The 13,793-nt window shown below is 41.0% G+C and overlaps 1 protein-coding gene across 2 annotated transcripts in view; it reads left to right on the top strand.

Annotated features, from left to right (window-relative positions):
• Positions 1-611: 611 nt before the first annotated feature.
• MGST1 (microsomal glutathione S-transferase 1) overlaps positions 612-13,793 on the top strand; it is a 14,234-nt gene continuing 1,052 nt past the window's right edge. The window contains exons 1-4 of one of the 2 annotated variants that reach the window (XM_054718502.1): positions 612-721; positions 849-913; positions 6,966-7,107; positions 9,495-9,589. In XM_054718502.1, the coding sequence (XP_054574477.1) occupies positions 6,982-7,107; positions 9,495-9,589 (221 nt within the window). In that variant the 5' untranslated portion in view covers positions 612-721; positions 849-913; positions 6,966-6,981. The remainder of the gene's footprint in view (positions 722-848; positions 914-6,965; positions 7,108-9,494; positions 9,590-13,793) is intronic. The other variant, XM_008140456.3, reaches the window with a different exon arrangement.

Below are 13,793 nucleotides of genomic sequence, written 5' to 3'. Positions count from 1 at the left end.
GACTGTGTAATGAACTGAACTGCTGTAATCTCCGCTTCCGCTTTGGATTCTGAACCTAAGGGGACTGAGTGAGGAAGCAAGTTGTCTGCGATCACAGATTTGGAACAATATCCGTGGGATTTACTAAACGTTTACACGTGTCCGAGCCCAGCCTTCGCCTTGCAGGGGTGCCGGACAAGTGAAGTTCAAGGGAACATAATGTTATCAATGACTTCTAATTAGTAGTCCCCCTCCCCCCCGAAATTTAAATGTTCTCTAAAGCTTTTAATGTTTTGAAGACTCCACATTGAGACCTTTTTACAAGGTGTCCAACTAAGTAAAAGTTAACCGCCTTTGCCTTGCTTTCCCATTCCCACACTTGAAATGCAGGGTTCAGCGTTCCCACACAATCGCTGACGTCCCCGCCCCACTGAATGGGACAAATGGCATTTCAAGAAGGAGGGCTGCTGGCTTCAGGCGCCAAATACAAGTGTTCAAAGAGGGGAACCAGCAGGCGGTGGTTACCCTGGGAAAGAAAAGTCAGGCGATTTAGGGGCGGGACTTGCCGAGGCTGGGAGTCTTGCTTTAAGCGGTGGAGAGCAAATTAATAGGAAATTAGCCAGAGGGGGCGTGGCGCCGGCGTCCGGTCCGCCCGCGCGCAGCGCAAGTCCCCCCAGTTCAGCCACCCGCCTGCGGGGACAGGTTTGCTGCCTCGCTCCTGCTGCGACCCACGGGATCCACGGTACGTGCCGGGACGGGGTGCGGAGGGAGAGGCTGTGGAGAGGGTGGGGGGGCCGGAAGGGGAAGGTGGACGGCGGCTGGAGGCTGGGGAAGTCTCCGCCAGCCTGCAACTTCTTTGCTCCATTCAGCTGCTGACTCTTTGCTGTTCAGTTGGCCCTTTCTGAAAGCGAGCTGTGCTCCTGCACCCTTGCAGGTAAAGTTTCCCGTTGTCCGACTCCAGGAAGGTAACTGGAGTCATCTCTTCATGTTTAAGTGGTGATTTACTCCTTATTCTCATCCACTTTGAAGCCCTCCAACCCGCCCTCCCCCCCTTGAACTTTGGGGGCATACAAAGTACGTGCAAGTTGTAATATTGCATATGAAGTCGCCGCAGTTTAAGCAACTTCTGTTCACCCCAAGGGTGTCAAGTCCCAAAGCGGCTCTATTTTCTTGGTCAAACTGGCCTTTGGACCTACTGAAAGACAGGGCCTGCCCTCCCCGTTCGCTTTGATAGGCAGAGAAACGTCGGCACGTTTAAAATCGTAATAATAACAACAACCACAAAGTGCAGGAGGCCCTGGATTAGACCCTGTGATAGAAAAATAATTAAATTGCAAAGTGCAGGAGGACATGGGTTAGATCCTGTGATATACAAATAAATTGCAAAGTGCAGGAGGACATGGGTTAGACGCTGTGATATTTTTATGGCTGGTTGACTGGAAGGCTAAGGATGGACTCCCTAGAAGGCTCTCCACCCCCAACCTGGAGGGGGAAGCCATGTGGAAGGAGTAAAGGAGAAGGGGACCTTCTTTGGGAGTGAAGGCCTCAGAGATGATTGTTATCTTGGGACTGGGGTGGGGTGGGGGGGGAGAGAAGAGTGTCTTCCATTTTCCCACTTCCTTTGAAAAAGTTTCCAGGCCTCTTGGTAGTCCCGGCACCACCGTCACGTTGTCCTTGTTCCTGTGCCTGCTTTCTGTCGGAGGGAGCGCCAAGTGGGCTGTAATCCAGCATTGTTTATGGTCGGAGGGAAACTCTCCCAGGCGTCCAGCTAACAGCCTGGCGTGCTCAGGGCCCTGGGCTGCTGTGAATACCAAGCTAGACGCTCCTTTGCCTTCCCTGTGGGCTTATGGCCTGGGAGATAGGGTTGTTTGGGGGCTTTGCTGTCCTTTGCTGTGTACAAAAAAAAAAAAAAAAAAAAAGGACTATTGCATGTTGACTATCTGGAGTCACTTCTTAAAATGGCAATTGGTCCACATTTGCATATTGCTCTCTGTGACAGACAAGTGCCATTTTTCTAAGGTTTTGCTTTTAGAGTGGAGCTTTTTAATCCCTGAGGGTAGAAAAGGAAGTCACCCCCCTAAGAACAGCCTCACCCCCCACCCCCCCCCTAGCCACCAGGAGTTTCCTCCCAGTACCTGGGTCTGAATCATAGGAGACCAAGTCTGCAGTCACCTCAATCTGTTCAGGAAATTCTAGACCTTACATAAACAGTAACAGAAGGGCCCTCAATTATCTTTTCGCCTTATCTCATGGGTAGCCTTCTGTTGGTTTCAGAAAGTCTAAAATTGCAGAGTCATGGCCCTGAGGATGTGTTCCCAGATATTTCTGTGTATTTCACAATATTGACATAGAGAGGCGACCATGAATAAAAGAACTTTGCTCTTGTTGGCTAAGAACCTGTAAAGATAAGCAGAATATTTTTCCGTGGAGAGATGAAGACTCAACTGGGGTAGGGTGGCATTTGACAGAAAAATTCTCCCAAAAGACCAGAGTCATCTTGAATTGTCAGCCTGAAGGTGTTTAACCAGCCCCAAGTTAAACACTAGAGAAAACTGGGTTCCAGTGTTGGTTCCTCAATTGTGAATTTGGGTCAAATTAGTCCCTCTAACTCTCTGGGCCTCAAATTAGTCCCTCTAACTCTCTGGGCCTCAAATTAGTCCCTCTAACTCTCTGGGCCTCAAATTAGTCCCTCTAACTGTCTGGGCCTCAAGTTAAAGGTGGAGACAAATATTAGGTGCTCTGATTGTAGTAGTGTTTTCCAAATCAAGTGAGATAATGTAAAGATCCTGGAAAACCCTAAAATTATATGCTGGATGCCCAGAAGAGTGCTAAAGTAGGAACTTATTTACCTAATGCTTATAGAGCACTTCCCAGATCCAGTACTTTCCTCAGTACTGTACACATGACTCATTTAATGCTCACAAGATTCCTGTGAGGTAGGAAGTGTTATTAATTTCATCTTATAGGTAAGGTAAGGAGGCCCTGGAGAAGTGAAATCACAGCTAGGAAGTGACAGAGTTGAGATCCACCTGAACTCCAGCCTGGCTCCAGCGTCTGTGCTCAACACTCTCTCTGCCCTTTGCCCTCTCCAAGGCAGACACATCCATATGAGGGGACTGAGCCCTCTCTCTGGTGAGGCAGATTGAGACATTCTCTGTCATGTCAACCAATGATGGCCAATGAAAGGAACACACTATCCATTGCAATACTTTGTTTTCTGTAATTTATCACCAAGCTTCCGATTTTGCTCTGCTTACTTTACTTCGATTATTTCCACCTCATTCCTAAAATACTCAAATCATCTCACATGTTACCCTCTTATTACTACTACTGTATACTGCCCTCCTTTCTCCTGGCGACTTTTTCCGACAAAACTTTTTCAGTAATTTTGCATTGAGTGCAGTGCCCAGCCGTGATGTAGGCTCAAGGCAACTTATTGGCAAATCAGCTTTGGGAAAAAAAAAAAAAAGTCTAGACCAGCAGCACCTTCTCTCATGCTACTAATGACTCCTGTGTCTTGTGTCTTACCTTGACTCCTCCTCACCTGGCACTCGGGTAGGTTGGTAGTAGAAGATGCTGGTCCCAGAGAGGTGAGTCATACTTACATAAACAGGGTATGGCACCAGAGACTGTGTGTTGGCTAATCTCCCAAAACCACAGGCCTGGGGAGTTAAGCCACATTTTTGGTGATTGAGAAACTGTGTGAAGTGCGCCCTCAATATATTGTTCACGTTGAAAGAAGAAGCTTCCCATTGCCCGTTTGCTCCAGCTGCTGACATCTGTGTGTGCTTTTCCCAACAGTCCTGGGAGGCTTCCGCTTTCTCTCTTCCCATTCCAATTTCCACCGAGGAGAGAACATTCTCTGCACTTTTATTCATTGATAAATCATTTTTTTCATTCTGGGAACATTAGTAGAAACCTGCTGTTATAGTTTTAAAATTATTGTTAAATAGCAACACTTTCTACTGGATAAAATTGTCTTGATTTTTTAAAAATTTTATTGTTTTTTTTTTTATTGATTTTTTACAGAGAGGAAGAGAGAGGAATAGAGAGTTAGAAACATCGATCAGCTGCCTCTTGCACACCCCCTACTGGGGATGTGCCCGCAACCAAGGTACATGCCCTTGACTGGAATCGAACCTCGGACCCTTGAGTCCGCAGGCCAACGCTCTATCCACTGAGCCAAACCGGTTTCAGCAATTGTCTTGATTTTTTAAGGAAGGAACTTCCTCAGTATTTCAGATCTCTTTCCAGAAGCACAGGACTTCGGGTTCCCTTATTAAGCTAATTACTTGGCTCTGAAGGATAGAGCAGCCTATTCCGGGCTTTCCCCCCTCAGCACTTAGAACAAGTGCAGCTAAATGTTACTAAAGGTATTACCTTGCACAGAGAATTTTATCTCACATACTGTGCTTTCAAGACTTGTGGAGGTGAATTAATTTATCATATGTATTTGTTTTTGTTCTTTTTAACTAGAATATATCATTTTGGTTTGCCTAAATCTGAGTCCTTTTTTGGCTTACCCTTTAAAATAGGGGTTACTTAGGCAACTTTGGTTCATCTGCACAATGGGAATAATAATGCCCCCTTGTAACATAATTGGAAGAGGAAAGAAGGTAACAGATGTAAGGGGCACCAACAGTGCCAACCACATTCCGTCAGTATTGAATCAGAATGAAGCAGTTTGCCATCTCTTGAAGGAGACTGTGTGGTGTGGTTCATGTGTGAGATGTGCGGTCAGAGATGTGTGTTTGTGCTCCAACTTGCCTGCTTAACATATCTAATTCCCATTGGCTTCAAATGTAAAATGGATCTAGTTATGAGGATTTTAATATTATAGGTACAAAGATTATGTAAGGCAATGCCCATAAAGTACATGGCATAGTTGGACTCACAGTGACACATAAAATTAAATATCCTACATAATAAAAGCCTAATATACTAAGTGTCCAGTTGACCAGTTGGCCTTCAACCAACCAAAGCGTAATATGCTAATGATATGCTAAGGCCGATCAACTGCTCGCTATGATGTGCACTGACCACCAGGGGGCAGACAGTCGACTGGTCAACCAGTCACTATGATGTGCACTAACCACCAGGGGGCAGACGCTCACCGGTAGGTTAGATTGCTGCTGGGGTCCAGGTGATCAGGACTGAGCACGACGGGCTGGACACGCCCTGGAGCCCTCCTGTGGCCCCTCCCCAGCTGGCCAACCTCCCATGTCTCCCCCCAGCCCCGATGGTACACCAGTGGGGGTCCTCAGCCTGGCCTGCACCCTATCGCAATCTGGGACCCCTTGGGTGATGTCGGAGAGCTGGTTTTGGCCTGATCCCGCAGGCCAGGCTGAGGAACCCCACTGGTGCATGAATTCGTGCACTGGGCCTCTAGTCTGTGTATATTGTATGTGGTTTATATCACATTCATCAGTAGCACATAGACAACTATATGACCAGTAACAGAACAGAAAGATATATAAATTTATAGATTATTGGTAGGTGGAGAGAATGATTAGAATTTGACAGAGTTTGGTCTAGTATAATTACATGCAGGGGTTGAGTTTTCAAGGCAGGAATGAACTTCGTGTAGAAGAGACTGCACTCCATTAAATAGTGTCTAAGCTTGGGTATGAGAAAAGATGTGTGTTTATGTGAAAGCGATAGAAGAAGCAGGTAGCAGAGTGATAACAGAACACAAAGAAGTAAAAGATATGACTACCAGATCATGTGAGGAGTTTACATTTTAAGATTTACCTTCAATCTGTACCCACTTTGACTTCAGTATCACTAGTGTGCCCTAGCTTTCCTCCTGAGTACATTCCCAATTATACGTCCAACTCTAAGATAGTTACATTCAGTTTACTCTTGACATCTTTTGGATAGAAGTAGACATGGCATGTGAAGTAACCTAAAGAGTTATGTAAAGCTAATCCTCCTTCCCTTATTCCTTCAATGAAAGTAGCATAAATGCCAATTTTTCACCTTGCAGTTGCAAGCCTATCTTATGTTTAGCTCCGTTATCCTGCCTCTTTATCTTCATTTGCGTTGGTAATAATGATGACCATGATAGTGAAGATCAAGATAAGGCTGTAATAAATTTTATTGAGGGTTTTTAATGGGCGAGGTGCTGTACTAAGTATATGTTATCAATTAAATCCTGACAACAACCCAATAAGTTAGGAACTATTACAAGTCCCATCTTACAAGTGAAGAAATTTAGCCTTAGAGAGGCCAAATCTCTCAACCAAGGTTAATAAGTAATTGTTGGAATTGGAATTCAATTCTTGGAACTTGAGATCTTGAGTACTACTGAAATGACAAAAAGCTGTAGGTTTGGTTTCTAAAGCAAAACATATATAAGAAATTAGGCATTCCTAATCAAACATTAATGGTATTACTATTACATAATTTGATATTTCTAAAGAGCTCAATCCATGAACTTTGGTCTTTTGTGTCCAACTTGTGGTTCATCTTGATGTAAAATATGACTTTAATCTATCTTTACAATATTTTGCCTGTTTATTTTGTCTTGTAATACCCTTACATTTTCATTTTCATTCTACTCTTTTGATGTCTTCAAGTTTAATGACATAGAACTAGGAAAAAATAATACTGCTTATTTTGAAATTTTAGAAAAATTAAATGAATATTTCTTCTGTAAATAACCTAAGATATTTGCCCTAACCGGTTTGGCTCAGTGGATAGAGCGTCAGCCTGCGGACTGAAAGGTCCCAGGTTCGATTCCGGTCAAGGGCATGTACCTTGGTTGCGGGCACATCCCCAGTAAGGTGTGCAGGAGGCAGCTGATGGATGTTTCTAGCTCTCTATCTCTTTCCCTCCCTCTCTGTAAAAAATCAATAAAATATATTAAAAAAAAAATAACCCAAGATAGTTGAAAGAACAGTATGGTTAGTACTCTATATCAAGTGCCCATCAAGGTACTTGGGGTATTTATGTCTGCTTTTTAAAAATCATGTCTATAATTCCAGATCAAATTTGAAAAAAATGGTTGACCTTGCCCAGCTAATGGAAAATGAAGTATTCATGGCATTTGCCTCCTATACGACGATTGTTCTTTCAAAAATGATGTTTATGAGTACTGCAACTGCATTCTATAGATTGACAAGAAAGGTAAGAAATTTGAAGGAATTTTTTTTTTTACTTTTAAGAGTTGGAATTCTGAAAAGCAATTTTCTTAATTTCCTTTTTTCTTGGTAAAGTTCATTGGCACATTGTTTAATGCCGCAAATGAAGTATGCCGTCATTTGCTACAGATGGATTTAATATATTTATGAAACAGGTGTTTTCCCCCAGGAACTAGTAAATGTTTTTTTTCATTGTGGATTTTACCTTTTGTCATGCTGCTTCAGCATCTGAGATTTCTGGAGTATCAAAGTTTTCAAGTAAACTACCTGTGATTTTGAAGTTAATTTTGCCAACTAGAGTTAATGAAATAGTCATTTTTCAGACAATTAACTGCTATTTTCATCTCTGTTACAGGTCAGGATATGCCTTTGGGGACAAAATTTAAGTTATTCCCATAGTAGAGCTTCTTGTGGGACAAGGCATTTGAATTTTGTATATTTCTGATTTCTTAAATGAAAACTATTAATACCCAGCATTATAATTATGATTAAAAAAAAAAAACACCACACAAAGCAAAACTGGAGGCATGGGGGAAAGTGGTAGGAAGATTTGGAGCACAATCCTGTATTCAAGCAAGGAGTATGACAACACAGTAAGGAGCGTTGAGCAAATCTACCTTGACAAAGTGAAATGATTTTCATTGCTGTGCTCCCTATTTAGCAATTTCTTTTTCAGGAAAACCACCTATTTCTCTCTCATTGCCTGTCCTGGGTTTTGTCCTCCAGAGCCTTGCTTTTATCTAGAGGTCATAGTCCTTCCTAAGGTATTTCCTTGTACTGTCTTTAGGTGTAATTTCATCCCCAAGGATATTTGCATTTTAATGGGGCAAATACCCATGTGTTTGACTCTTTAGCGCAGTGGTTCTCAACCTTCCTAATGCCGCGACCCTTTAATACAGTTCCTCATGTTGTGGTGACCCCCAACCATAAAATTATTTTTGTTGCTACTTCATAACTGTAATTTTGCTACTGTTATGAATCGTAATGTAAATATCTGATATGCAGGATGTCTTAGGTGACCCCTGTGAAAGGGTCGTTCGACCCCCAAAAGGGTCGTGACCCACAGGTTGAGAACCGCTGCTCTAATGGGACAAGGTGTTGGAGCAGCGGGCTATAAAATAGCTGCCTCCCACCAGGTCCCCTCATTCTCCAGAAACACAGTGGCACCAGGGATAGCAGAAATGTAACCTGTCTGATGAGAAAAGGACCAAGGAATTCAAATTTGTAGAGTGCTACTGATGTGTGGCAGGAGTCATGGCGCTCTTTACATGTATCAGAACATGGAATCAGTTCACCTAATCATGTGAGATCCTCTTTAGTGTCCTCTCACTTTATAGCTGAGGAGCTGAAAGTCAGAGGAGCAAAGCTTACCCAAGGTTTCACATCAGTGCAGAGTGAGGCTGAGGTGCAAATTCATATTTGTTTAAACTTAAATCTCACATACTTTCCATTATAATGCAATTATTTAGTGACTCAAAATTCATGTATTGGCTAGGGCCAAGATGGGCAGCCATGACCTCAAGAGCTGATGCTGTATCACATTCCTGCCCATCAGATCTCCTCAGCATCTTTTTCTGGAATAAATACTCATGTCACATTAGGTAAAATATTGTAATATTTATGAGATTTCTGAGCTTAAATGAAGGCTAATTTTATACTTTGTGTTTGTATTCATTAATTTACTATAAATTATTAAATAATGGACTCTACTTAAATATTTTTAAAGTGCACATAAGTTTTAAGGAATGGGGAAATCACTTCAAATAGCATAATAATTATAGAAAGGAATACATGAGCATATTCCCTAGAACATGTATTTGTAGGAATGTAACCAGCTACTTTTATTTCACTATATTATTCAACCTTAAGTTTTAGTTAATTCAGAAGAAGAAAAAGATGTACACACATATTCTAGCAAAGTACAGAATACATTTATTGCCCCTTGCTCTTCAAATATCTTTAGCAAGTAAACCTTGACTTTCAGGTGAGCAATCAGTTGGAAATGTTAATGCCCTTGAGAGAAGGTGCCTGAGCACCACTCTGAAAAAAATGCCAGTTCACCATAATAATAGTCTAGATGACTTAGAATTATGCCCTCTTTTCCATTTTGCTTCCTTTTCACTATTGTTACACATTGCTTTTTATTGAAGTTCTTATTTATGCCTCTCTTTTCAGAAAATGTTTGCACTGTTAATAAAAATTCAGATTTAAGCTATAGATGCTCTCCTCTCCTCCAGTGTTGGATCCGTTGCTCCAAATTTTCATTCCATAGGGCCATCCTGGATGCCTGTTTCTAATGCTAAAATGAAAATAACTTAGAATACCGCAATGTTATCTGGTATTTGAAAGACATTTTCTTGGTATTTGGAATAGGTTTTTGCCAACCCGGAAGACTGTGCAAGCTTCGGCAAAGGAGAAAATGCCAAGAAGTACCTTCGGGTTGATGACAGAGTAGAACGTGTACGAAGGTAAACCCACTATCTCCTGAAATTGTTTACTTGGTCAATGAATTTTGGTCAAGGAATTCTGTGAGGGTGATGGGGTTTTGAAGAAGAAGGATGAAAAGTCAGTCATTGTACTTAGTCCATATAATAATTACAGAAAATTAGGGATCTAGAAATCTTCAACTATTATTGCAATTACACCTATTGCCAATTTTGCTATATTTCTGTGCACTTTCTTGGGATTAATGACTTTGTTCTGTGTAAGAATATATCAAAACTAATGATAGGTAGGAGGTAAAATGAGAATGGTAGATTCTTATAATTTTGTTGTCTTTCTCCAGAGGTGAAATTGTCAGCTTATGTAAAAGGATGAAGGACTAGGTACTTTTGCATAAGATTCAAAATATAACTGTGGGATATATCTCTCCTCTCTCTTTCCTTTATAGATATTATGTTTAATGTACTGAGAATGCAGTGAATAATGAAAAGCAATAAGCCAAGATATCATCTACACAGTTTCCTAACAATACAATTAATATACTGATTTTAAAAAGCACATTGAATTTTATTCTGGGGGTATTTTTCTTAATTTTTGTCATAAAGTCAGGAAAATAAAAGAATTCAGCTTTACTGAGGTATAATTGACAAATAAAATTAGAAGACATTTAAGATATACAACATTATGACTTGATATACATATCTATTGTGCAAGTATTCCCCCATTAGGTTAATTAACACATCTATCACCTCACATAGTTACCCTCCATTTTTGTTTGTTTGTTTTGTTTTGTTTTGGTGAGAACATTTAAGTCCTACTCTCGGCAAATTTCAATTATGCAGTACAGTGTTATCAGCTATAGTCATCATGTATTACATTTTGCATTCTATCCTCAGAACTTATTCATCATTTTTGTTTTAAATATACTTTTATTGATTTCAGAGAGGAAGGGAGAGGGGAGAGAGAGACAGAAACATCAATGATGAGAGAGAATCACTAATTGGCTACCTCCTAAATGCCCCCCTCTGGGGATCAAGCCCGCAATCCAGGCATGTGCCCCCAACTGGAATCGAACCTGGGACCCTTCAGTCTGCAGACTGATGCTCTATCCACTGAGCCAAATTAGCTAGGTCCTTTATTCATATTTTAACTGAAAGTTTGTACCCTTTTATAAAACTTCCCTTACTATCCCCTCTCACCTCTAACCCCTGGCAACCACTTCTACTCTATTTCTATAAGTTGGACTTTGTTTCATTTTTAGATTTTCCCCATATAAGTGACAGTATACAATATTTGTCTTTCTCTGTCTGGTTTATTTTACTTAGCATAATGCCCCCCCCCCCCCCAGGTTTCTTCAAGTTGTTGCAAATGTCAAGCTTTCCTTTTTAAGACTGAATAATATTTCACTGTATGTATATCACATTTTCTTTATCCATTCCTTCATTGCCAGACACAGGTTCTTTCCATAAATTGGTTGTCATGAATAATGCTGCAATGAGCATGGGACTACACACATCTCTTTAAGACAATACTCTTTTCCTTTTAATATACATGCAGAGTGGGATTATTGGATCATATAGTAGTTCTATTATTAATTTCTTTTTAAAAAATATATTTTATTGAATTTTTACAGAGAGGAAGAGAGAGGGATAGAGAGTTAGAAACATCGATGATAGAGAAACATTGATCAGCTGCCTCTTGCACAACCCGTACTGGGGATGTACCCGCAACCAAGGTACTTGCCCTTGACCGGAATCGAACCTGGGACCTTTCAGTCCGCAGGCCGACACTCTATCCACTGAGCCAAACCGGTTTCGGCTATTATTAATTTCTTGAAGAACCTCTATACTGTTTCCCATAGTGGCTATACCAGTTTGCATTCCCTAAAAAAGTGTGCAAGGGTTCCCTTTTTTCCACACCCTCACTATCATTTATTATTTCTTGTCTTTTTTATAATAACCATCCTAACAGATGTGAGGTGATAACTCATTGTGGTTTTGATTTGTATTTCCTTGATGATTAGTGATGTTGAGCACCTTTTCATGTACCTACTAGCATTTGTATCTTCTTTGAAAAAAAAAAAAAAGCCTATTCAAGTCCTTTTCCCATTTTAAATTTGGGTTATTTCTTGTTGTTGGTTTTTTTTTTTTTGTTTGTTTGTTTTTTTGCTATTGAGTTGTATGAGTTCCTTGTGTTTTGATATTAACCCCTTTTCAGATAATGTGGTTTGCAAATATTTTCCCCAATTACGTAGGTTGCCTTTCCATTTTATTGAGTTTCTTTTGCTGAGCAGAAATTTTTTAGTTTGATATAGTTCCACCTGTGGGTTTGTTTGTTTTATCTGCTTTAGTTGCCTTTTCTTTGGTTCTTCCCACTCCACCCACCCCCCCCCAAAAAAAAAATCATTGCCATGTCAAGGAGATTACCCTTTATGCTTTGCTTTCTTCTAGGAGTTTTATGGTATCAGATCATACATGCAAGCCTTTAATCCATTTTGAGTTGATTTCTCTCTACAGTGTAAGATAAGGTCTAGTTTTATTCTTTTGCCTTTGAAAACCCAGTTTTTACCCCAACACAGTTTATAGGATAGAAGCCACGTGATCCAGGGCCCTGTCCCTTATGCAGCAGGTATAAAACTGGGGCACAGATGTATGCATAGCTCCCTCCAGGAAGATACCAGTGACTTGGAACAACTAAAGAGTAAAGACAGAGGCAGTGTCTTCTCCAAATTTGAAATCTCTGTCTTTTTGGAATGTTGTAAAGGAGAAAACTAACATGCTCATGATTGGAGGTGAAAATTTATCTGTGGTTCAGCAGAATTCAGAGGGCCAAATAAATTCCCTGATGTCATTGGTGAAGCAGGCCCTTCTTTAGTAGAAAATGGTCTTTCCATCCTTTCTTGCCCACTTTACTCTCAGGAGCCCTTGGGTGGTTCCATGATAAAGGGGACAGGAACATTCACATCTTTCTGGCTTTGCTTTTATTTAGGAACAAGTAATTCTTTATTTAAATCTTTCAAAACCATTACTTCTCTTGATTACTGTCACTTTCTTTATACCTTTACTAGAGACCTAGTGCACGAAATTCATGCATGGGGTGGGGAGTGTGTCCCTCAACCTGGCCTGCACCCTCTTCAATCTGGGACCCTTCGGGGGATGTCTGACTGCTGGGCCTAAACCAGCCGTCGGACATCCCTCTTACAATCCAGGACGGCTGGCTCCTAACTGCTCGCCTGCCTGCCTGCCTGATTGCCTCTAACTGCTTCTGCCTGCTAGCCTGATTGTCCTCTAACAGCTCCCCTGCTGGCCTGATTGCCCACAACTGCCCTCCCCTGCCATGACCCACCTCCTCTGCCGGGACCCTCCTCCTCTGCATGAGGCGGCGGAGATGTCGGGACCAGCCTTCTCCACGCAGCGCAGAGCCGCAGGACCCCCAGGCCTCACCTTGTGGAGAGGCCACTGGGCCCCGCCTCTGCTGTGTGTGCGCAGCCATCTTGTGGCAGCTATCTTGTGACGACATTGCACAAGGGCATAATGCCAACTAGGATTTTATTATATAGGATGTGTCATCATCTCTGTCAGGCAACCTTAGATACAATGTATGGAAAACAGGAGGAAGGGTCATGGCAGGGGAGGGAAGGAAAAGACAGGAAGATCATTGAGTACACAATAGACCACTATTCTGTTTTTTTTTTTTTTTTTTTTTCTAAAAGAAAAGAGAGTAACATAAAGCAGAAATATTTTTCATTTTGAAATATGTATCACTAGCTGATAAACTCTAAAATCTTTATTTGTACTCCAGATTCTGAAGTAATTTTTAATTCTTGAGACTTAAACAGAAACATCAGATTTTAAAATTAAGTGCTTAAAAAATATCAAGTCAGTAATAGATGTGCCTTGTATTCACATTCCTGCCAGAGAAACCCAAGGTGCCATGAATTAGAGGAAAACTTGTGGCTAAATTGTGCTTTTTTTTCTAGCTGTGGTATAAAGATAAAATTTAGAAAACATATCTTTCTCTGTGTTGTCATTTTTGTTTATTTTTTCTATTTTGCCCTTTCACTTAGCTAATTCTTTTTGTAATTTGAGGATATACTGGCTCAGATCTTACCCATATTTGAAAGGCTAGTTATATATTCTGCTATTTGGATGTTGAGAGCATGAGATTCTTGGTATTAAATTGGTAAATTAATTCTTTGCAAGCTGTGGTTAGGGTGAGTGAGCAAGGATT

This window comes from Eptesicus fuscus, chromosome 7 (genome assembly GCF_027574615.1).
Source record: "Eptesicus fuscus isolate TK198812 chromosome 7, DD_ASM_mEF_20220401, whole genome shotgun sequence".
NCBI classification, from domain to species: Eukaryota; Metazoa; Chordata; class Mammalia; order Chiroptera; family Vespertilionidae; genus Eptesicus; species Eptesicus fuscus.
Note: the sequence above shows the minus strand (reverse complement) of the source record. Positions and strands in the feature narration are given on the sequence as shown.